Consider the following 23377-nt stretch of genomic DNA (forward strand, 5'->3'; position numbering starts at 1 on the left):
CCATATAGAGACACCAAAGCCAGGCACTATTGCAGATGCCAAGAAGTGCTTGCTGATAGGAGCCTGATAAAGCTGTCTCCTGAGAGAATCTGCCAGAGCCTAACAAATACAGAGGCAGATGCTCACAGCCAACCATTGGACTGAGTAGGGGTCCTCAGTGGAGGACTTACAGAAAGGACTGAAAGAAGTGAAGGGGTTTGCAACCCATAGGAAGAACAACAATATCAACCAAGAAGACCCCCCCCCACCACCCAGAGCTCTCAAGAACTAAACCATGAACCAAAGGGTACACATGGAGGGATCCATGACTTTAGCTGCATATGCAGTAGAGGGTGACCTTATCAGACATCAATGAGAGGAGGGGTCCTGGATCCTGGGGAGGTTCCATGTCCCAGTATAGGGGAATGCCAGGGCAGGGAGGTGGGGGTGGGTGGGTGAGTACCTTTATAGAAGCAGGGAGAGGGAGAAGGATGGGATAGGGGGTTTCTGGAGGGGAAACCAGGAAAGGGGATAACATTTGTAAATAAATAAAATATCCAATAAAACAAAATTTAAAAAAGGAAAGAAAAAAAAGACTCCTACACTTTCAAGTGAGTTCTCTCTTTGCTTCCTGTTTGTGGATCTAGACATGTGTGAAATCTCTGCTGCTGTTCCTGTCCCCTTTTGCCTGGTACTTCCATTCTTCCATCATGGATTCTAACCCTCTCACTGTACTCTATGACTAAACTCTTCTATAAGTTGTAGAAAGAAAAAGATACCATGACAAGACAACTGGCAGGAGAAAGAGTTTATTGGGAGCTTACATTTTCAGGGCGAGTCCATAACCATCAAGGTGAGGAGTGACAGGAAACAGGCAAGTATGTTGTTCAGAGCTTGCATCTGAGACACAAGCATGAGGCTGAGAGAGGGAAGAGACAAGTGCTGTGAATGGTGTGGGCTTTTGAAACCTTAAAACCCACCCACAGTGACACACTTCCACTAACAAGGCTACACCTCCTAGTCCTTCCCAAACAGTTCCACCACTAAGGACCATGTATTCAAAGATAGGTGCCTGTGGAGGCTTTTCTCATTCAAACCACTACAGTGGCCTTGAACTCATTAAAAATTTCTATCCATCCATCCATCCATCCATCCATCCATCCATCCATCCATCCATCCATCCATCTATCTATCTATCTATCTATCTATCTATCTATCTATCTATCTATCTATCTATCTAAATTTGAGAGGCTTTCAGTATGTAGCCCTGGCTAACCTAGAATTCAGTATGTAGACCAGGCTGTCTGGAACTCAAAGAAATCTGCCTGCTTTTGCCTCCCAACTGATGGGGTTAAAGCCATGCACCACCATGTCCACCCTACTCCATTTTCTTTAATGCGTATGTCGTCAATAAATGCATGTGTATGCACTGTGTACATACAGGAGTCTGAAAAAGGCCAGAAGGCATCAAATTACCTGGAATTGGAGGCAAGGTAAGCCATCATGCAGGTGCCAGGAAGTGAACCCAGTTCCTCTGTAAGAGCAGCTAGTACTCTTAACCCTTGAGCCATCTCTCTAGTCCCAGGCTCGAACTTTTGATGTTGATCTGCCTGCCTCTGTCTCCTTAAATGCTAGGATTTCAGGTCTGTGCTGCACACCTCAGGCAATTGAAGTGTTCAGAGAAGGGATGGGGAAGTAAGAGCTAGAGAATGCATGGGAAGGATACTGTCTCAAGTTAGGTAGAGTTTGAGAAAGAAAAGTCTGTTCATGAGAAGGAGGGTTCAGAAATTGTAACACAAAAATTGGCAAGCTATCACAAGTAAGGTTAGGTGAGAAGCTTTAGGTACAGGTACCAAACTCCAACTTGGTGAACCAATGCTTTTCATTTGAGTTGCTTAATAAGAATGTGTAAGGGGTTACTTACAGGAGCAGAAATGACTCCAAGACAACTCCATCAGCAAAACTACCCCAACATGGGACAGCTCACAAAAGCCGAGAATTTGGAGTACAATGCATAGGCTGCACGCAGCTCAAGGGATTGGAGCAAGTCCTTTCCAGGTGGCTCAGTTGGTCTACACTTCTTCAGGGCAGCTCAGCTGCTCTCAGCTTCTTTCAGAAGCTTTGCAACTTGTCTTGCCTGAGGAGTGTGAGTGACTTGTAGAAGTCTGTTTGTCTTTCTTTCTTTCTTTCTTTCTTTCTTTCTTTCTTTCTTTCTTTCTTTCTTTCTCTCTCTCTCTCTCTCTCTCTCTCTCTCTCTCTCTCTCTCTCTCTCTCTCTTTCCTTTCTTTTCTGTTTGTTTGTTTGTTTGTTTGTTTTCAAAACAGGGTTTCTCTGTATAGCCCTGGCTGTCCTGGAACTCATTTTGTAGACCAGGCTGGCCTTGAACTCAGAAATCTGCCTGCCTCTGCCTCCCAAGTGCTGGGATTAAAGGCATGTGCCACCATGCCTGGCAGAAGTCTTTATTTTTAATGTGGGAGGGATGGGCATAGTGAATCTGTATGTTTTAAGGACTTCCTGGAGCTGTATGGAGTTGTTTATGTTCTGTCTTGAGGAATTTCTTTGCCGGATGGGATGTCTCCACCTCAGAGGAAAAGGCTCCATGTGGATGAGAATAGAAGAACACTATTTGGGATTTAGGAGTGTTGCTACATTCAGGGGCAGAGGAGAAAGTTCATGTGGGGAAATGTGCCACCACCTCTCAAGTGCTAGAATTACAGTTTTCCACCACCACACCCCAGGGGTTTGTTTTGTTGAAACCTTTTTGAGTGTCTCAGGATGTATTTTTCTTTGCATCTGTGGAAGATAGGTCAGTTATTCTTCCATTAAATTGAGGTTCAATTGAGTGCCCTTGACAGCCCTTTTCTGGGTCTAGAGATGTTATCTAGAGATGTAGTCCTCCCCACAGAAGGCAAGGTCTGGTTTTCTGACCCCTTTGTAGTATCCATAGCACTTCACAAAAATCAGATCTAAAGGGTCAAGTCTTTCCCTGTCCCCCAGGCCTAGAGAGTAAAGCTTTATGTTTTTCTGAATTTTTTATTAAATGTAAGTGAAAATTATGACTAGGATTTTAGTCCATACACACGGAATTAAATCTTGCCTAGTTTAGTACAGACAACTCTTGGTTTTTCAAGGCCTGGAACTCACTTTGTAGACCAGGCCGGCCTCGAATTCAGAAATCCGCCCACCTCTGCCTCCCGAGTGCTGGGATTAAAGGTGTGCACCACCACGCCTGGCTGTACAGACAACTCTTAATGTAGAAGGCAAGAAATAATATTTCAGAAATAGTAAATTGTATCTTCTCTGGATTTATTATTCAAAACTTTTAAGATGGATCTTTGCATTTCACCCCTTTAATGTAGCCCTTTTTACAGAACCTTCGAAGCCATTCTCAGAGCTTTATAGTTCATGATAGTGAAGAGGAGAATGCATATTTTCTGTTTTCCAGTAAGTGTCCAGGCACTTCATTTCTTACAGACAGATTTTATGTTAGGACAAAGATCATTTGGGTTTTATCACTTAAGCAAATTTTAAGGGAGAAGAGTTTTTAAAAAATCATTTTTCAAACTAAAATATATATGAGCAAATACATAGTTTTATTTCTTGTTACTAATGGCTCATGAACAGGCCCAGTGAAAGGCAGTGTTGCCATGGCAACCGAGGCCTGGCTGTTAATTCGAAATTCTGCTCAGGACATTTAAATGTCCTGAAACTGTAAGTTCTCAGCTTTTACAATTTGCTGCTTCAAGGAAATAGCTTTTCTACTGTGATCAGAAACAATTTTCAGTCTTCTCACTGTAGAATTTGAAAACAAAACTTGAACCCAACACTTTGTAGGAAGTATTCCTGGAATACCAAAGTAGAATATGGGTGGTTATAGAATTGTTTGGTCAGTGTATGAAAAATTACATATGCATATGAAACCTAATTAGAACAAAAGATAAAAGTATTGACATTTAGTTTTACTTCCCAGTTGTCAAACTATATCTATCATCTTGTCTAAATGATTTATTTTATCTAAGTTATCTTTTAACACTTAATCTAAATCTTTATTTGCAAATCTTAAGGTTTCTTGGGAAAACTTATCTGCCGCTTAGTTTTTTGTTATTCCTGTTAGGTTTTTGAGACAGGGCACACACACTCACAGGCACAGACAGACAGACAGGCAGATAGACACACACACAAATTAAATACTGCTAGTTGGGACAGATCTCCCCGTATAGAACAAGCTGACCTTGAACTTAGGACAGTCCTCCTGCCTCTGCCTCTGAAGTACTTGGGTTGCACCACACTTACCCTAACACTTCCTGTTGTTTCTGTGGTTCTTGCTACTGAGTGCCAGAGTTCGAATCCCAGCCCATTTCTCCCTGTGCTACTGTGTTAAAGACACGCACTTTCCTTTTTCTGCATGTCTCAGTCGCCAGGGTGTTTAAATCTGCTCCATTCTCAGTAGCTGGACTTTTCCCCAGAGAAGCCGCTTTCTTCCCCAAATTAGTTTTATACCTTACTGTTTATCACCTAACCTTTTGAAAATTTAGTTCCATTTTTATTTTGTATTATCGAATTCCCCTTCAATAAACACCCTATGCCAATTTCAGTATAACAAGTTAATGCTCATGTATTTTTAGCCATGTCACTTAGCTATAAATTACTTTATCTGAATCTTACCACAATTCACTGAAATGACCTTGAATCTTTATGAGTAAAATGTGAGAGATCTGACTTTCAGAATCAACAATTTGTCCAATTTCACATGACTAGTCAGTAAGTAGTAATGAGTATCTTGTTTTTAGGATTTTTTTAAAATTCCATATCACTTATGAGAGTATGTATACCTGTGTGTGAGTGCCACTGGAGGAAATTCCATATCACTTATGAGAGTATGTGCACCTGTGTGTGAGTGCCACTGGAGGTCAGAGGGCTCCAGCCCCTGTGCTTGTCTGAAGTTGTAATCCTGATAATATGTGTTGGGAACTACTCTTAGGTTTCTGCAAGTCTGGTACAATGTACTATTAATTGCTGAAACCATCTCTCCAGCCCCAGATCTTTAAACTTGTAGAATAATATGTTTTCATTATGCCATTTTATAAAAATGAAACAGTATTCAAAGATAAAAGATCTCACTGGTTGCCCGATATTGCTGTGACTGAGAACATAGAAAATGGAAGCAATGTGGAGATAAATGCATCAGACCTCACATCATACATAGCTTTATGCAAGGAAGCAGTGAGGGGGAGGAATAAGTCAATTTAATTAATTCCCAAAGAATAACTGAAAACACAGGGTCAGGCTTAGAAGCACTTGCTGCCGAGAGTGAGGAGCTTGACTTTGAGTTCTTCCATCCACACAGTAAAAAGAGAGAACTAATACACGTATGCTTTCCTTTGACCCCTGATTCATGTCTTGTCTCTCTCCCCATAAATAAATAAATGTTAAGCCTGGGTATAAATAAGTTCCAACCTCTCCCATCTTGGGTTAGAGCATACATTGGCAGAGCAGTTGGGTGATAGATAGCTCCAAGACACTAATTCTTGTACAACTTTTTTCTAGGTTAATGGAAAAGGCTCCTTGTGGTGCGTTGATCCAGAATATAAGCCCAATCTTATGCAGGCCTTAAAGAAGCAGCCTTTTTCTTCTCCACAAAGGTAAGGGCCTCTATGTGATTTAGATTTATTATGTGAGCTGGAGAAAACAAAGCTGTAAGTTTTATTTTAGTTGTCTTATTTTATTTGTGTGTTTATCTAATTGTACAGGGAAGTATTTACTGATAACATTGACCTAAGATATTTTCTTCTTGGTTCATTTTTTTTTCTAGAAAACAAAATGCTGGGTAGTTGAGTATCAATTCTCAGAAAATAAGTCAGTGTACTGTATTATAAGTAGTAAGCTTAATAAATTGTATAACTTCAGTTGCAAAAACATTAACTCATTTTAATTGTTTGTATGCTAACAAGGACACAATAAATTAAATACATATTTAAAATATTTGAGTAAGATGATTCATCATTTGTAACCATAACATTTTGTAAGGTCCATGATTCGCTGAAGAACGATACCCAGACTCACATAGTATGCAAGAGCAACGAGTGCTTTATTCTACAGAAGTCCAGCATGCTGGGGTCTACCATTTACCAAGATGGACATGCCCAAGTGAGCTCACAGGCCCAAGTGAAAGCACAGTAGGGGAATTCTAGGGAGGGGGCAGGTGACATTTATCTTAATTGATTGGCTCTATATCTAGGGACATTCCCGAGCCACTGCTGGGGGTTGTGGGGACTGGAAACTGTTGCTGGGGAAGCCTGGAAACTGTTGCTGACCCATTGTCCTTGTCTCAGGACAGGTGGTGGGGCAGCTTCTGATTGGCTGCCCAAGGCCTGGGGTTTTTCCAGTATCTCAGTTGCCTGGACTTGTCCAGTTCTTGGAAACAGAGATTTAGGCCCAGTCTCCTGACCTGCCAGTGTGAATCCTGTCATGGAGTCAGCCTGACTCTGTCCTCCCACTGTTGCCTAAATCATTCCCCCTCAGTCATGGGCCATTTCGAATCCTTGAGATGTTTCTGTGGACTGCTATTGTTGTTTTAGAATCATTAATTGAACAGTGGAAATCTGTTCCTTAACAAACCTAACTGAAGGATTGATTATGTAGGGATTATAAGTCAAGGCCAACCTCAGTAGCCTAAGAGGGTCAGGGCAGAGGCCATGGAGACCTGTTGAAGAGGGACTCAAACTAACCCTGAGACTGTTGTTTTGTTTGTTTGTTTTATACTGTCTTTCTGATTAAGGCCGTGGATTTTTTTGGCCATCCCTTAGTAGTCAGCATAAAAACAACATTCCTTACCTAAGGCAGCTGGAGGAACAAGAAGTCTAGGCCTCTTCTGTTTTGTAAGACTGCTTCTGCCAGGGAGGACAGGGCACCCTGCAGGGCCGTGATGGACTTTCCTGTCTCCTGTATATCTGCATCTATAGCCATCCGTAGAGCCTTGTAATTTTTATCCTCAGTTACTAGGACTGAGACTCCTACACTAGCAGCTCCTGCCAGCCCTACGCCCAGGAAAGAACCTGGTAACACAGTGGGGGTGGCCATTCTTCTTACAGTTGGTTCGATGCAGTGGGACCTCACTGGGGCAAAAGCGTGGTGGGTCCTGATGAGGGAGCAATGGTGGGCTGCGGCAGAGGTTGGGGGGTGGTTGGTTGGGCCTTGTTGGGGCCTCGGGACTGTGGGTCTCAAGAGGCTACCTTAGAGCAGTTAGACATTAAACAGGAGTCCCAAGTCATAGGCAGAGATGTAAAGTCTTAGTCCCAATGTCTGAAGTGTCCGTGTTGGAATATGCCTTTATTAATTAAGATAAATTTAAGGGTTGGTTGTCTTTGGTGCTTAGTTTGTTTTTTCAAAAGTCTGAAAGGTTATTAATTTTCAAATACATACAGAGGAAGAAAACTAAAATGAAATCTCACTGAAACAAATTGAGAATTTCCTATTGTAGTTTATTTGAATTCTTGAGAATTGTTAACAAAAGGTTATGGTTGAATGTTGTAAACAACCAGGAGAGTGAAGTTGCAATGTCAGCAGCCTCACTTCTGGGACATTACCTCAGCAGCATAGAAGGAACCAGGAGGATGTGTATCCTTATCAAACAAGAGTTTTAAGGAAGTGGTTGGAGCCAGGAGTAGTATTGCATACCTTTAATCCCAGAACTCAGGAGGCAAAGGGAGGCAGATCTCTGTGAGTTCAAGGCCAGCCTGGTCTATTTGTTGAAACCCTGTCTCAAAAAAAAAAAAAAAAACCAACCCAACACCAAAAAGAGAGAGAGAGAGATCACGGCTTTGGAATTGAGTTGTTCTTTTTAGTTAACATTGGTGCCTGTGTGCTATTCTGATTAGCAGTTTGGAGCTAAAAGAAGTATCGTTAATAGTTGATTTATTTAGCTATGCTCTTCATTAAAGATAAAGTGGGAGACTGGCACTGTTTGTAAGACATCACAAATATGTTTCACTATGTCTTTATTTTTTATTTTTTTTAAATATATATTTTTTAAGATTTTTATTTATTATTGTATCTAAGTACACTGTAGCTGTCTTCAGATGCACCAGAAGAGGGTGTCAGATCTCATTATGGGTGGTTGTGAGCCACCATGTGGTTGCTGGGATTTGAACTCAGGACCTTTGGAAGAGCAGTCGGTGTTCTTAACCACTGAGCCATCTCTCCAGCCCTCACTATGTCTTTATTTACATTGGTTAATCTTTAGCTTTATCATTATAATGTATTTCATTAAATACATTAATGCAAATTAATATAAAATAATAACCTTTCAGACTTGAAAAAACAAACTTTAAGTATTATACAAAAGTGATTTTTGCCTTTTTTTTTTTAAAGGAGATTGCATAACAGCATGGGGTTTGTTACTTATTGGCTTTAAAACATTTTAAAGCTTTTTATTCTGTTTTGCTGTTTCCTTCTGAGATGTTTTTGTGTAACCCTCCCATAATTTATAACTATGGGAAAAAGGATGGCATTTATGTAGAAACTGAATAGGAATTAATTTCACTTTAAAGGATTATTCTCTATAATCACAAAGAGAATCCCCTAACCCCCCAAAAGTTTTCATTTTTATACTAAAAATCTCTTGGAATTTCACTCCTATTAGCGTTATACCAAATTTAAATATGTGATATAAAAACTAAATTTTTATTTATTCATTGTTCAAGGCATTTAAAACACATCAATTTATAATTGATATAAAAATACTATGTGAGAAAACTTCTTTGTTCTAACGGTGACCATATAATTATTTTGAGAGTCGCCCTTTGCACACTTCCTCCCTGAGCAGACTCTCTAGCCTTCGTGCGTTAGCAGAGGGAGCGAGGCAGATGCTGCGTGCGGGTTTCAGGGTGTGTGGGTTATGACTAGGCTCTGCTCTGTAGGAGATGAGACGATAGCAAGTAAGCAGTGTGTCTTCTCTTCCGTTTTCAGTGCTGCTTTATCACCTCACTGCTTAAGCTCTGCTCTCAAGCAAAGCCAAGTGCAAACTCTCCAAGGTAAGTGCGAGCCGCCGTGCTGGGTCACGGAGCATTGTTAATGAGATCTAGGAGTTGTAGGAGAATAAGAAATAAACTTCTGGAGAAAAAGTAAAAGTCCTCTTTTACCGACATTTGGTGTGGTAAATGCATGTTTTCCTCCAATAACTCATAGTGCACAGGCATTTTATCCTCTTCTTCATTGGTTTTATGTATATTTTTCCTTGAATGTGGCATTTAATTTCTTAGTAATATTTTCATTGGAGTTACTTTTTCCTAATATTATGTGGCCCATGATAATGCAACATTTATGAAAAAGTTGAAGAAGAAAGAGAACAATAATATTTTGAGACATAGTATCTACTATAGCTGCAGGAGTACTTGTGACCTTGTGCTAAAGAATTTTACCATCCCATAGATTAGGATATAGTTCAGAATATTTTTTAAAGATTTATTTATTTATTTAATGTATATGAGTACACTGTAGCTGTACAGATGGTTGTGAGCCATGTGGTTGCTGGGATTTAAACTCAGGACCTTAGGAAAAGCAGTCAGGGCTCTTAACCACTGAGCCATCTCACCAACCCGTTCAGAATATTTTTTACAAGTTTAGACTAAAGGGCTTTAATTTGGACTAGTGAATTGGCTTCTTATAAAGGAATTTTGGGGCTATTACCCACCACCACCACTTTAATTTTTATGGCATTTTGATATTTAATGGGTTCTGGCTGATCTTCCCTAACTCCTCCTGTCCACCATTGTCCCGCCCCCACCTAACTCTTCCATCTCCAATGCTCTAACTTTCTTTTTTGTCTTTGTTGGTTGATTGGTTGTTTTTTATTGTTGTTTGTTTGTTTGTAAGACAGTCTATGTGACCCTGGCTGGCCTAGAACTCTTAGGTAGACAGGCTAGCCCCAAACTCACAGCGATCCATCAGATGCTGCTGCTTAAGGGCTGAGATTACAGGCTGTGTCACCACACCCTGCTCATCCACCCCACACGTGTTTATTTTATTACCGTCTCTATCGCTCTCCCTTCTCAGGGGGCCCTTACCAGTGTCCCCACATCTACCTGTCTGAGTGCTCACCTAGGTACGCATATGTGACACGCAGAGGCTGAGCTCCACTTGGAGAGAACACGCTCTCTCTATCCTCGTGGGCCAGGGTTACCTCACTCTGCACCTCCATCTCTTCTCCTCAGGTTGCACGGTTTCCTGTTGACTGCCGAGTAAAAGTCTGTTGTGTGTGTGTACGTTTCGTTATCCTTTCATCTGCCTGTGGACATCTAGCTAATGCCACTGCTTTGCTGTGTGAGTCATGAACGTACAGATGTACGAGCATCTCAGAGTAAGATATGGAGACCTGAGTGCTCTAGCTGGGTCATACAAATTTCTACCTTTAGTCTTTGGAAATTTTCCACACTGATCTTCATTGTAGCTGCAGGAGTGAATAATGGTGACCCCTTTTCCACAATCACCACTTGTCACTTGTTTTCTTGATGGGAGCCACTCTGACATCGTTTAGAGGCTTTTTAAAAAACACAAAACTAACAGTCTCATATAGCCCAGTTGGCCTCTTAACTTGCTATGACCTTGAACTTCTACCCCCATCTCCAGAATATTGGCATAACAGGCATGCAGCAGCTTTATGTTGTGCTGGGGGTGAACCCAGGGCTTCATTCGTGCTGGCAAATTTTGTACCAAGACTACATTCCCAGCCTTCCTTGGCAAGTTGTTTTTTTGTTTTTTTGTTTTTTTGTTTTTTTTTAATTTGGTTGTTTGCTACTTAATTTTTTTAAAAAATTCCTTTGGATATACTCGGAACAGATTCTCTGTTGTGTGTAGTTGGGAAAGGTCCTCTTCCACCCTTCCTCATTCAGAATCAGCCGTTAGCTGTTACACAGAAAGCTGTCTGATTAGGAGAGTCTCCATTTGTCTGTTGTTGGTCTTACTTCCTTTGTGACTGTCCTTATCAGAAAGTCTTTATCTATGCCTGCATCTCCAGGGTATATCCTACTTTTTCCTCCAGCAACACCAATATTGAGGGAATTCTTTTGTGTTGTAAAAACAAATCCAGAGATGTATTGTTTCTTTCTGGAGGTGCTAAGACTCAAAGCCTTGTGAGCTTTAGCAAGCTCCACACCACAGCACATCATGTCAGATGAGCAGAGATGAGGCACTTGCAAGCATCCTACGGAGGAACAGACCTGTGCTCCTGTGGGAAAACAGGCTGGAACCACAAGGGTCTCCTCTGGAAGAAACAAAATTTGAATGCAATGAAACAAGAGCAAGAATAGATTCTAAGAACTTCCTAGAATTCACAAAAACTGTGTTGGGGTTGTGTCTTACTGTCTATGGTAATGTTGAGCGTGATCCTCCAGACCCAGAGTCTGCACACAGCCTTGGTTGCCAGCAGCGGCTCCTTCCTTGCTCTTCTTGCTTGGGCAGATGAGGGTTCCTTCCCTAGCCACAGCGAGTTAGGTGAGGAGTGTGGGTGATAGATAGTCTAGACTGACACAGCATTTTTGAGACAGGATTTTTTTTTATTGTGTTCAAGGCTAGTCTGGAATTCATGATTCTTGTGCTCCTGTTGGAATACCCTGTGTGAGGTCATTTTGTAAACCCTGTGAAGTAGCATACACCTAATCTAAACTCCAGAGGCAGAGGATCAGGATTCTTAGGCTAGTCTATGTGACATAGTGAGGCCTGTCTCTAATCACAGAAACAAGCAAGCAAACAAAATACATAGTACTGGGGCTGGAGAGAGAGAGAGAGAGAGAGAGAGAGAGAGAGAGAGAGAGAGAGAGAGAGAGAGAGAGCGCACAGTCAGTAAGATGCTTCCTTACAAAGCCCTGAGCAGGAGCCCTAGAACCCATACGAAAAAGCCAGGTGCCTATAATTCCAGTTCTAGGGAGGAGGAGACAGGGTACCCTGGGCTGGCTTGCCGATTGGGCTTGCCTACTTCACAAGTTCTAGACCAATGAGATATTCTGTCTCAAAAATTACCCCCAAACAAAAACCAGGAGATCTGATGGCCTTGTCTGGGCTCTGCAACAAGCATCAGAGACACAGATGTACACAGACATGCATGCAGGGAAGACACCCATATACATAAAATAAAATACTTCTGTATACAAATTGTCAGTAAGAACTTCTTTTGTACTTTGACTATATGGGTTTGGCAGCTTTTTTTTTTTTTTTTTTTTTTTTGAGTGAAAAAGAAATCTAATTGTAGCCTTAATACTCATTCAAGGAAAATGAGATATTGAAAATTTTCATGCAGTCACTATAATGAACCGTTATGAAGTAAGTAAGGCTCATTGTGTCTGAAATTTTTTGCACCAATGTGTAGGCGTGAGTTTTATAGTGGAAAGAGAAGTCTTTCCTGAAAAGTCCATTGACAGTGAGTTTAGAAATTGGCAGGCATGTGGTAGTTCCATGTCTTTTAACAAATTAGCAAGTTCAGAGCCGGGCTGCGGTGCCACAGGCCTTTAATCCCAGCACTCGGGAGGCAGAGGCAGGCGGATTTCTGAGTTCGAGGCCAGCCTGGTCTATAGAGTGAGTTCCAGGACAGCCAGGGCTACACAGAGAAGCCCTGTCTCAAAAAGCCAAAAAAAAAGGAAATAAATGAATAAATATTAGCAAGTTCGTTTGCTATGTCAATTTTAAGTAAGTAATAACTATGTGGTTTTTGTATTGAATTCTTATTGTTCAAAACTGTGATTCTAATATAGTATACTGGTATATAAAATATATTTTTATATAAAAATATGCCAAGATTGCCTTTGTATTTTGAAGAGCCTCGTAAATTTAGATAGATGTTCCATAACAAAGCTACACAATGAGTATCAATAACAAAAAGAGTGACCTGGCTTCTACACACATGTGCATACACACCAGTATAGACATGAGCATGTATGTATGTATGTGTACACACATAAGACCTAGTAGTTCTTATAGGCGTTTGTATAAGTATGGCTGAACATGATCAATATTTTGATCCTACAGTAACTTCATTTAGCACTTAAAAGTTCAGGTCATAGAGTGACCAGTTAGTTACATGGGTTTTTTTGTTTGTTTTTTGTTTTTTGGGGTTGTTGTTGTTGTTGTTGTTGTTCTTGTTTTTGGTTTTTCGAGACAGGGTTTCTCTGTGTAGCCCTGGCTGTCCTGGAACTCACTCTGTAGACCAGGGTGGCCTCGAACTCAGAAATCTACCTGCCTCTGCCTCTCGAGTGCTGGGATTAAAGGCGTGCGCCACCACGCCCGGCTCAGTTACATGTTTTTAATCTTTCAAATATTGTATAATAAATGTAAATGTATTTTATAACAATAAGCTTATCCAGGGTAAATGCTAAAAAAACAGTATTATGCATTCTAGCTAATTTAGTTTAGAGGTAACTCTGGAAAGGCAGTGATTGTTCACAGTCGTTATGAATGAAGGAAGGCAATCTTACTGCTTGCATCTCTCTATTATCTTTGACATAATACCCTCAATAAACTGTTCAAAATCTTAAAGGAAAACAAATTGTAAAATAACAAGTAATAAGAGCTTGGGATCTATATAGCTCAGTTGGTAGAGTGCTGTTCTAGCATGTGGGGATTCTGTCTCCATATAAACTGGGAATAGTAATACACAGCTGGAATCTAGGACTTCAGAGGCTAAAGCTGGAGAATCCAGAGTTCTGTGTCATCTTCAGCTATATGAGACTTTATTTCAAAATTGTGTGTGTGTGTGTGTGTGTGTGTACAATATATATATATGGGGTGGTATATGGAGGTGTGCTGTTTTTTTATTTTGTTTTGAAACATGGTCTCTCTAAGTAGCTGTGACTGGCTTGGAACTTGATGTGTAGACCAGGTTGGTTTTACCCTTGTGGTTGTGAGCCTGGCCTTCCGTCAGTGGGTGAGCCTTCTTTCCAGACGCAGGTTGATTCTGAAAGAGATGTTCCTTTGCTTCCTCATGCTGGGGTTGAAGGTGTGTGTCAAGACGCTGGGCCGGCAGCGTCCTGATGCTGATCACGTTAACTGTGCAGAGCTTGCTCTCAGGAAGAACATTAATGCTGTCTCTCCTCTCCGTTTTCAGAATCTGACATTGATGCAGCCACTGCAATGATACTTTTAAATACTTCAATAGAACAAGAGATTTTAGAATGTAAGCAGTCATCCTTTTTAAAGTAAATGTTATAAGTGTGTTTTCAAGCTAATGATATAAAATATAAGATGATCAAGTGCCATAACAGAATTCTTTCTTTCCTCTAAATTGTGTTTTAATCTGAATGACTCGGTTTCTTTTGTTTGCTTTTTAATTTTATTTTACTTATTCATTTCACATCCTGCCCACTGCCCCCTCCCGGCCACCCCCAACCACAATGACTCAGTTTCTGTTTCTGTGGAGATCTGAGAAAGCGCGGTTAAGGCTGTGCAAAAGTATTGATAAATCAGTGTAGGGAGGAAACGCTTTTCAGGTAAACTCGAAGAGCTAAAAGCAAAGACGAAAGCTCAGGTCAGTCCCACGGACCTTTGTGGAGAAGTGATTCTCAGGGCTTCTGCCCTCTGATTTCAGTAGCGTGCGCGCACATGCACACACATATTTGCAAAATAATTTTTTACAGGTTATTTAAATTTTGGAGTAGGAGTATTAAGGTATAAATTGCAAAGTCTACTAAGAAAAGATGGACAAATTTAGTTAAAGACAATAGAGTATGTTTGAGAACAACAGACCAGCATAATTGGGAGGGTGGGGGTTAGTGCTGGACCCCCATTATCTCAGCACCTGGAGACTGGGTGAGAAGATCAGGGGTTCAGGCTGGTCAACAAGCTTGAGACCACCCTGGGAGGCTGCATGGGTTTAGAAGGCTTGCCTACCACATACCAGGCCCTGGGCAAGTTTAACCCTCCAAGCACCACAAAAACGGAAGGGAAGTAAGGCAGAATATGGGAGAATTCTTCTTAACTATGTATAATAGACAAAAGCTTAATATTATGCCTGTGTGTTGAAGGGTGCACCTAGTAAGAAACAAACAAACAGGACCCACAACTGCCATTCTAGTCTGTGGGGAAGAGGAGGCAGAGACTGAGCCAGAGGCAGTGGGAACGTGGTGTCTTCAGACACGGCAGTACTGAAAAGGCTCTACAGGTTCAAAACAGACAAAGCGCTGCACTAAGGATAAGTAGACACCGAGGCCCACTCCTGATCAAGAAGCAGTTTCCTGCTGGAAAGGGAAAATATGTTATCTCCAACCTTAGGCCTCATGCCTGGGGGTAGTGTTTTGCTTTTATTTTTTATTTCATTTTTGTCATATTGTATTTGTTTGGTTTAGTTAATCTATTTCAATTTTCAGTTTTTGTATTTTGTTTTTATTCTTTGGGGGTTAGAGAGAGAGGGAGGAAGAATAAAGTTAGGTGGGGAGGTGGGTGGGGAGGAGTCAGGAAAGGGAAAGAGTGTTATAAACCTTTATGGCACTAAAACATTGGAATAAAAACATTTTAAAGTAAAAAAAAAATTCAGGACAGAAGAAAAGTTAGTTGGATATATGAAAGTGAGTTTTAAAAGAAGAAAGATGGAGGAATAAAAACTAACTTTTAAGATACTATCTTTCAAATGTAAATGATTGCTATTATAATATGAAAATAGTTTGTTTCCATACACTTCAGGGCTGTTTCAGCCATGCGTCCCAGGGTTAATCTGACCCTGGCTGAATTTGAGGCAGATTTCCCTCCCTTTGTACTCAGAGCTTGTGTTTGCCATCCCTCCTAGGAACTCTGTGTGTGTAACGGGTATCCGACAAACTTGATTGCTCCAGCGTTATTTGTCGCAGTGCAAACTTAGAAACAATGTAAACACCCACAAGGACATTGTTAAGCAGTGGTGTGGGCATACTGAGACATTCTTTGCAAATAGTTCAAAGTTTTTTTTCAAATGGTTTTTAAATGTTTCAGACTAATAAGTGTAGATAAAATAGTATATTGGGGGAATCCTAGAAAACTACTAATGAGCTCTTATTACTCAAAAGTGAGAGTTTTCGGGGGTCTGATCTTACAAGCAAATACCTCTGACTTGTTGATACAAGTTTTCTTTCTCACAGGTGAGAAGCCACTGCCTCTTAAAACATCACTGCAGAAGAAGAGGAGTTACGGCAGCGCGTTCAGTGCCCCCGGTGCTGTGCGACTGCAGGAGAGCCCGTCTCCAACCGCCGGCATCGACCCAAAAGCCGACCATAACTACAGTGCCAACAGCGTGGCGGCCCAGCGCTGCGCATCCAGGGCGAGCATGTCTTCTCTGTCCTCTGTGGATGAGGTGTATGAATTCATCCCAAAGAGCAGCCACGGCGGGAGCGACGGTAGCGAAGGCTTCCACAGCGACGAGGAGACGGATGCGGAGGACGAGGAGGATCCTCTGGGAGACAGTGGCTACGCACCGCAAGCTCGTGGACACAGTACTCTGAAAGGGCAGCCAGGCAAAAAGATCCCAAAACAGTCCTGTCAAGAGATTGATGAGGAGCTCAAAGAGGCAGCCGGGTCGCTGCTCCACCTTGCTGGAATCCGCACCTGCCTTGGTTCCCTGATAAGTACTGCGAAGGCACAGAGTCAGAAGCACCGGGAAAAGTAGACATGCGCAGAGTGTGAAGTTACTCTAAAGTTACTCTAAAGTTACTCTTCTACTCAACTTTTACAGGGATGTCAGAGCCATAGCGGACGGACGGACGGACGGACCTCTTCAGCTGAGGGTGGGGGAGGGGGCCACTTGTTTCTTTCTAAGTCTGTTTTGGTTGCTTTTCTTTTTTTTTGTTTAATTAATCAGTTGCTCTTAGGATCATGCCTAATTGTAAATCTGACATAAATGGCCCCACAATTTAATTTCTGTGAATAAGTGTCTCCCAGATTTGGAAAATTTTGTATAGGAGAATTCTCAGCCTCTGTCTTAAACTTACAGGAAAAAAAGTCCCTTTTTTTAATCGGTAAAAAATTGGTAACTCGGACTTTTCATTTTTCTTCCCATTCTGCTATTAACTAGTTACTGGCATCTTTCTCACATGCTTCTCTCCTGACACACTGCAGAAGGGTGGAATGGGGATCTTTTGTCTTTGTTTTCAGGTTACTCTTTGTTACAGCATGAGCATAGCCTTTTGAATTGGAAAGATCCTAGATGCCTAGAAGGTTCTCTGGTTTGTAGAGAATATAACTGCTCTAAGGATTAGGAAAGGCCATTTGGGGATGTGGCCATCTTAAGACTAATTCCTCCTGCAATAGTTATCTTTGAAATGTTTTTACCTCGCAGTTAATGCATAGCTTCACTGGGGCCTTTACCTTTTCCCAGAATACTCTGCAAGTGTTTAAGTTTTAGCTGCTAGCTGTCTTAGTTAAGTAAGAATTGTCTGATGAGAGGATACAGCCAGAGCGTGTCATGGAATGACAGTCATCGTGACACACTTGTACCGAAAGAGATCCTTGCATTTGTTTTCTCAGCGTACTGTAATGAAGATGTGTTATGACATCATAAGTAAAGGAAAGTCATCGAGGGCAAGACTCTCCAAACTTTGTATAATTGAAATTAAATGTGTAATGAATTAGATTTAAAACATTATTAAATGTTCCCATTAAGGAAAATACAGAGATAAATATCTTCAGGGATTTCAAAATATATGTAAAAATTGGATCTTACACAAAACTCTTTGAGAAGGCAATGTAATACCTGTATGTGCCATTAATCCACGCTAAAAGATTTTTTTATACTACTATTTCAAAAGTGCATTGGCTAAGATATTTTAAGTATTTGAATGGAACTGCTTATATAAGTCAGTTTTCATATCACTTACAGTTTGATTATAGTATTTAGAGCAGGGATACTAATACTATAACTCACATATATATTTTTTTACAGTGGTGAGAGAAACTTTGGGAAAGTTTAGTCTTATTTCATGATACGTCCTGTATTCTAGACAGCAACCTTTGAATTTTTCTCATTTATATGGATATATATACACTTGCTATATGCAACATACATAGGCTCAGGTTAGTTTCCTGCTTTCAAATGTTTTTATGACTATGGACTTTTTTAAAGAGACAAATGTTTTTATTTTTACTTCTAATTTCTTTCTGGGCAATACTGTCAAATGAGAAGAAAAACAGAAGCCCTGTTTCTTAATTGACACCACTTAAGCTATAACAGTATTGATATACTCCCGTTTCCATGTTAGTTGTAATTAAATCTGGATAGCCGACTTAATGGAATTGGTGCTACTAAAATATAGACATTTTTCTTTTATTGATAATGCAGGATGAAGAATTTGGAATTTTTCTAATTCATAAATGTCATCTTTCTAGAAAACAGTTAAATGAAGTTAGTTTTTACTGCAGTGAATAAAACACCAAGCAGAAGTGTGAAGTGTGGTCTTATCGTGGTACAAGTCTTAAAGAGATGGTAGAGTTCAGTGGATAGCAGGGAATTGTGAAGCAGGTCACCACGCCCTTCTGGGTGGACCTGTCACAGGGTCACCACATTCCGTGCTTCACCAGCAGTATGTCTCTCAAGGCCCTGTGCAGCGGGCATGTTGTTCTGCAAATGGAGGAAAATGGTCTGAAGTAGGAGGAAAGAGTTGTTCTCAGCTCCAAGAGAAAGACCTCTCCAGAATTCGTGTTTAGGCAGTAACTTAAATTCCTTTCCCTCCTCCTTCAAATGGCCTCTTACTTAAAGCAACAGCCATTAGCAAGGATGATGCATGCCCGTGCACTCAAGACTAATAAGCAGTGTTCTCTAACACCTTGCACTTGGCTCTCTTACAAGGATTCGATTTCTCACTTTTCATTTGCTGCTGTGTCTAAGCATCCTCCTTCAAGGGGAGAGAGAGCCTTTGAGATCTGGTCCCTTGTGATGTTCTTAGAGACAGATTATGCTCCTGTTTGGTGTGCTCAGATTGAAGCCTGGCTTGGAACCATCCAGGCGACGAATTGTATGGGCTAGAAATTCCCAATAGATAACAAGCTTTGTGTATGAAGTAAACACGGCTTAGAAATCCAGGGACAGCCCAGGTCTCAGTGATTTAAAGCTGGTGTTGGCTAAGGTATACTCTGCCTTACACCGAAACAAGAATTTGGTTGGAACGAATTCCATTTCTAAGGGATGCCTAAAAGAAGTTGTGTCCTACTTAGCACTGTTAGCTTCATTTTCCACTTTGCCAAGAGAATCAGTGTTTCTTGAGTATGACTTTGAAATTTGTGCAATATATTACTAAAATAGTTGATTTTTTTTTTTTTTTTTTTTTGCTTTCAAATTTAGAACGAAACATTGCCTAGATCAGTAGAAAAGCAAGGGGTGTGTCACCCCCTTTCCTTGGAGCCTTTTCTGCTCTCATAGCCAGCTCTACTTCTCTTGACTGGGATTCCTTTGTACATTGTAAAGTTGAGCATATGTTCTCAGTGCTTTCTGAGGCATTATGTAAAGGGTTCATACTAGATGGTCAGTTAGATACATGTTAGCATTAGCGTAGTTCAAAGCTGGAGCAGGCGTTGAGGGAATGCTTGTGTCTTGTAGACTGGAGGCCTTTTCAGTAGCTTAGGCTGTTGTCCCAGATGGACAGCAGCTTAATGCCTTTTGAAAACTATATAAAGCGACTTTTGAGGCTTTCAGGTTTACATGTATGTCGTAGGTATTTTTTTTTAATTTTGAAATGTTTAAGTTTTAATTAAAGTTTACTCCAGTATGTTAATGATGTAGTCAAATATTTATTGAAAGGCAAAATAGAATATTTTAATGTTATCCCTGCCATTTTTCAAGAATATTCTTTGCATCTAACTGCCAGTGCCATTGTCAAACTTGTTTTCAAAATTGTTGTACTTTTTTATTAAACAGAGTGCTTAATTTTAAAGTATTATGTTGCCATCATATAGTGTATAAAATGTAAAATTGCCAATTCATTGTACCTATTATTTATTTTTAAACTAAAGTATAAGAATACCTTTTGATTGAAGAAATTTGTTATTAAATTGTTTTTTTTCTGATGTAGCATAAAATCTTCTGAGTTTAACTGCCAATAGATGACCAGCCACAAGTGAACCACTTCTCAGTTGCCAGCCTTGCTTATAGCAGAAGCAACTTACAAACATTTAGTTTTTGTATCTAATCTCTGACTATTAAAATGTTTATAAAGTTTATTTTTACCAAAGAGATGCAATTCATTATGATAAAGTTGCAGAATAAATGTCGTTTTATAACACTTTGTGCTTTGTTATTTGTGAGTTTTTAAGTGTTATATATTTTGACCTTTAAGTAGTTTGTGTGTGTGCATGCATTCACACGCCGGTGAGTGTAAAAATTAGGACAGCTTTGGGGAGTTGGTTTTCTCATTTCACCGTGGCTTTGGGGGATGGATCTCAGTTTGTGGCAAGTGCTTTTGCCAGATGAGCAGATGGTGAACCCCTAGCTTATTTATTTGTTTTTTGTGTCAGGGTCCCACTATGTAGCCCTAGCGACTGACGAACTCCAAATCTTCCTGCAGCAGCCACGTCAAAGCTTGGCTTACGGGCTATCGCCGTTCCTCTAGGCTGAAGTTTTGTTACTTTGTGTGTGTGTGTGTGTGTGTGTGTGTGTGTGTGTACACGTGAGTGAGAGTGAGATTGTTGGCATTTGTATGAGGATGTAGGAGAACTAGAGGTCTTGAATAATTACAAATGGTTACTTTGAAAAGCAATGTGAACATGACTCAAGAAAATAAAAATAAGGTTATTATGTGATCCAGTTCGAGCCCTGTGGCACATACTCAAGAGTGTGGAAGGATGGAAGGCACCCTTCGCTAGCCTGATCAACGCCGTTTGGCCACTCTGAGTCTTCTATTACTGCCCGCTTTCCTTTATGAAAGAGCTGAGTTGCTCTTCAGCTTCCTGGCAAGCCTAACAAGATGACAGGAATCACAGCGATGCTTTTCCGCAGAGCAAGACTTTCTATCCCATAGGAACCAGCTTGTTCTCAGTGATGACAGTAATACCGACTTTGACAGATTCCCCTTGCAGAAGTAGACCAAGATGAGTGATCGATCACTCGCTGAGCAAAATCACACACTCCCGCGGAGTACCTGCTCCAGCTCCCTTCACTTCTCGTTCTGTAAGATCTCAACGTCAGCAGCTTGAAGACAGACTTGGGAGGGTGTCACTAAACCCATTTCCCTGTTTTTTCCTAATCTGACCACATTGTGCCTTTAATGTCTGATGTAGGTAAGGGTCATCTGTTGAGACTTGCAAAACCAGGGCTTCTGCCCTAAAACCCTGGCAACATTGACGGTGACACTACTCAACAGAACCACGTCTAGATGACAGCACGTCGTCCATCAGAAGGTGAGTAAAGGGAAAAGGGGAGATGCACAGCAGAACATTCGTCCTTAAAAGGTAGGACACGGGACAATGTGAAGTCGGGCCACGTTGAAACAGAAACCAGAAAGGCAGTTGTCTAGGGCCAGGGTCTGTCTGAGGGTCACAGGAGGGTGAAAGAACAAAATGTACAGAAAGAAGAAAGCTGTCTGGAATTCTGCTCTGTTCCCTATTTTTAGCATTTTTTAAAAAAATATTTTGTATGTATGGATGTTTTGCATGCATGTACATCTATGCACCACATGCATGCATTGCCCAAGGAAGCCAGAAGAGGGCTTCAAACCATTGGAGTTACAAACTTGCCATGTGGCCATGAAGACTAGAACTCACATCCTGTGGAAGTACACACTCAGCTGCTGAGCCATCTCTCCAGCCCTTCTACGCTCTTTTTTAAAGGTTGATTTTATGTTAAGTGTATGAGTGTTTGTATGAATGTACACTGTGGGCCTCCTCACGCTGGTGGATGGTCTACCAATTCAGTCCTCAAAGGCAAGGGGAGCAGAAACAGTGAGGTAGGTAGGGATAGGGATAGGTTTGGAAACCCTGCGAGTACGTATGGGAAATGGCCATACTTGGGACCCCTTGTCAGAATGACCACACTGCGACTGCTTGTCAGGAGGCAGATCAACTTTACTTAGGGTGATTGAAGGCTCATAAGGTTTTGGGGGACTGAGGGTAGGGACATCCAGGATGGACAAAGGTCACTTGTTGGCTGGGGGCTTAGGGTACCTGGAATACCTCTTCAGCATGGGGAAGCAATTGAGGGAATCTCAGGGGCTCGATGAACAGGTTTTGTCAGGAGAAAGGAAATTGATCTCATAAACTAATTGAGGCAACGTGACATTCCTCAGGTAGAGGCTAGTGTAGGGGCTTAGAATTCCCTGGACAAGGTCAGAGAAGGAGAAGCCCTGCTGACCGGAAGGGAGTCTCCCATATTTCACCAAGCTCAAAGGCTATCCAGTCATAGTGGACTTAAGCGTATGTTATCAGTTTTCCCACAGTATACCACAAGCATTCCTGGTGCGTGGGGATCCAAAGAGGGTCAGATAGATGCCTTAGCATGGGAGGTAAGGATGGTTGTGAGCCACTTCCTCTCTCTGGTCCTGGGAACTGAAGCCTCGTCTTCTGGGAGAGAGCAGGTGTTCTTAACCTCTGCGCCATCTTTCCAGTCCCTGTCTTCATTTTTTCTAAGACTTGTTATTTCTGTATGTGTATTCTTCTCTACACAGATGTGCATATGGCTGCTCACTGCAGGGCAGGAGAGGGCTTTGGACCCTTGGAATGAGTTACCTGGTGTTTTGTGAGCTAGGAGCTGGCAAGTAAACCAGGGACCTCAGACAGCAGTAGGTGGTGTTAACTGCCAAGACCTCTCTCCATCTCCCAATCTGAATGACTTTTTGAGGGTTAGGGAGGGTTGTTTGGGTCGTTCTATTGTTTGATCGTTTTTTGGTTTGGTCTGGTTTGGTTTTTCAAGACCTAATGTTTCTGTGTAGTCCTCGCTGTCTTGGAACCCACTCTGTAGACCAGGCTGGCCTCTAACTCACAGAGATCCTCCTGCCTCTGCCTTCAGAGCACTGAGATAAAAGGAATGCAGCACAGCTACCTGCGATCTGATTTTTAAAGGAAATTTTATGAATTTTTTTCCTAAAAATGCTTGATAATTCTAAGTATATTCCTGTGTCCTGGCTTCTGTGTAAATGCTCTTTCCCTGGTTTTAGATGAATGTCCTCAGGACTAGCTTTAATTCTCATTAAGAACAAGCTGGTTATTCAAGCAAGAAATAGTGATGTTCAGCTACTTACAGCCAGCTTTGGGTAGAGCGGAGTGTCGTCCTCTCGGGTTTCAACCGACAACATGCACTTCATTATTCGTGGATGTTATAATCGGGACTGTAGAGAATATATCATACCCACCCCCACCCCTCCGCCCCGTGTCTCTGTCTCTGTCTCTCTAGTTGCTTACAAAACGGAATTTGTTCTCTTCAGTTTCCCATGGGGGTCTGCCTTTGTTACAGCTCAACTAAGCTTCC

At 41.2% G+C, this 23377-nt stretch overlaps 1 protein-coding gene across 8 annotated transcripts in view; it reads left to right on the top strand.

Moving 5' to 3' along the window:
* Foxn2 (forkhead box N2) overlaps positions 1 to 20204 on the top strand; it is a 49830-nt gene extending 29626 nt beyond the window's left edge. For 6 of the 8 annotated variants that reach the window (NM_001355742.1, NM_180974.5, XM_006523653.4 and 3 more), the window contains exons 3-6: positions 5527 to 5621; positions 8947 to 9011; positions 14072 to 14140; positions 16074 to 20204. In NM_001355742.1, the coding sequence (NP_001342671.1) occupies positions 5527 to 5621; positions 8947 to 9011; positions 14072 to 14140; positions 16074 to 16597 (753 nt within the window). In that variant the 3' untranslated portion in view covers positions 16598 to 20204. The remainder of the gene's footprint in view (positions 1 to 5526; positions 5622 to 8946; positions 9012 to 14071; positions 14141 to 16073) is intronic. The other 2 variants (NM_001355743.1, XM_030249498.1) reach the window with 1 other exon arrangement.
* Positions 20205 to 23377: the final 3173 nt, after the last annotated feature.

Source organism: Mus musculus, chromosome 17, assembly GCF_000001635.26.
Source record: "Mus musculus strain C57BL/6J chromosome 17, GRCm38.p6 C57BL/6J".
Classification (NCBI taxonomy): domain Eukaryota; kingdom Metazoa; phylum Chordata; class Mammalia; order Rodentia; family Muridae; genus Mus; species Mus musculus.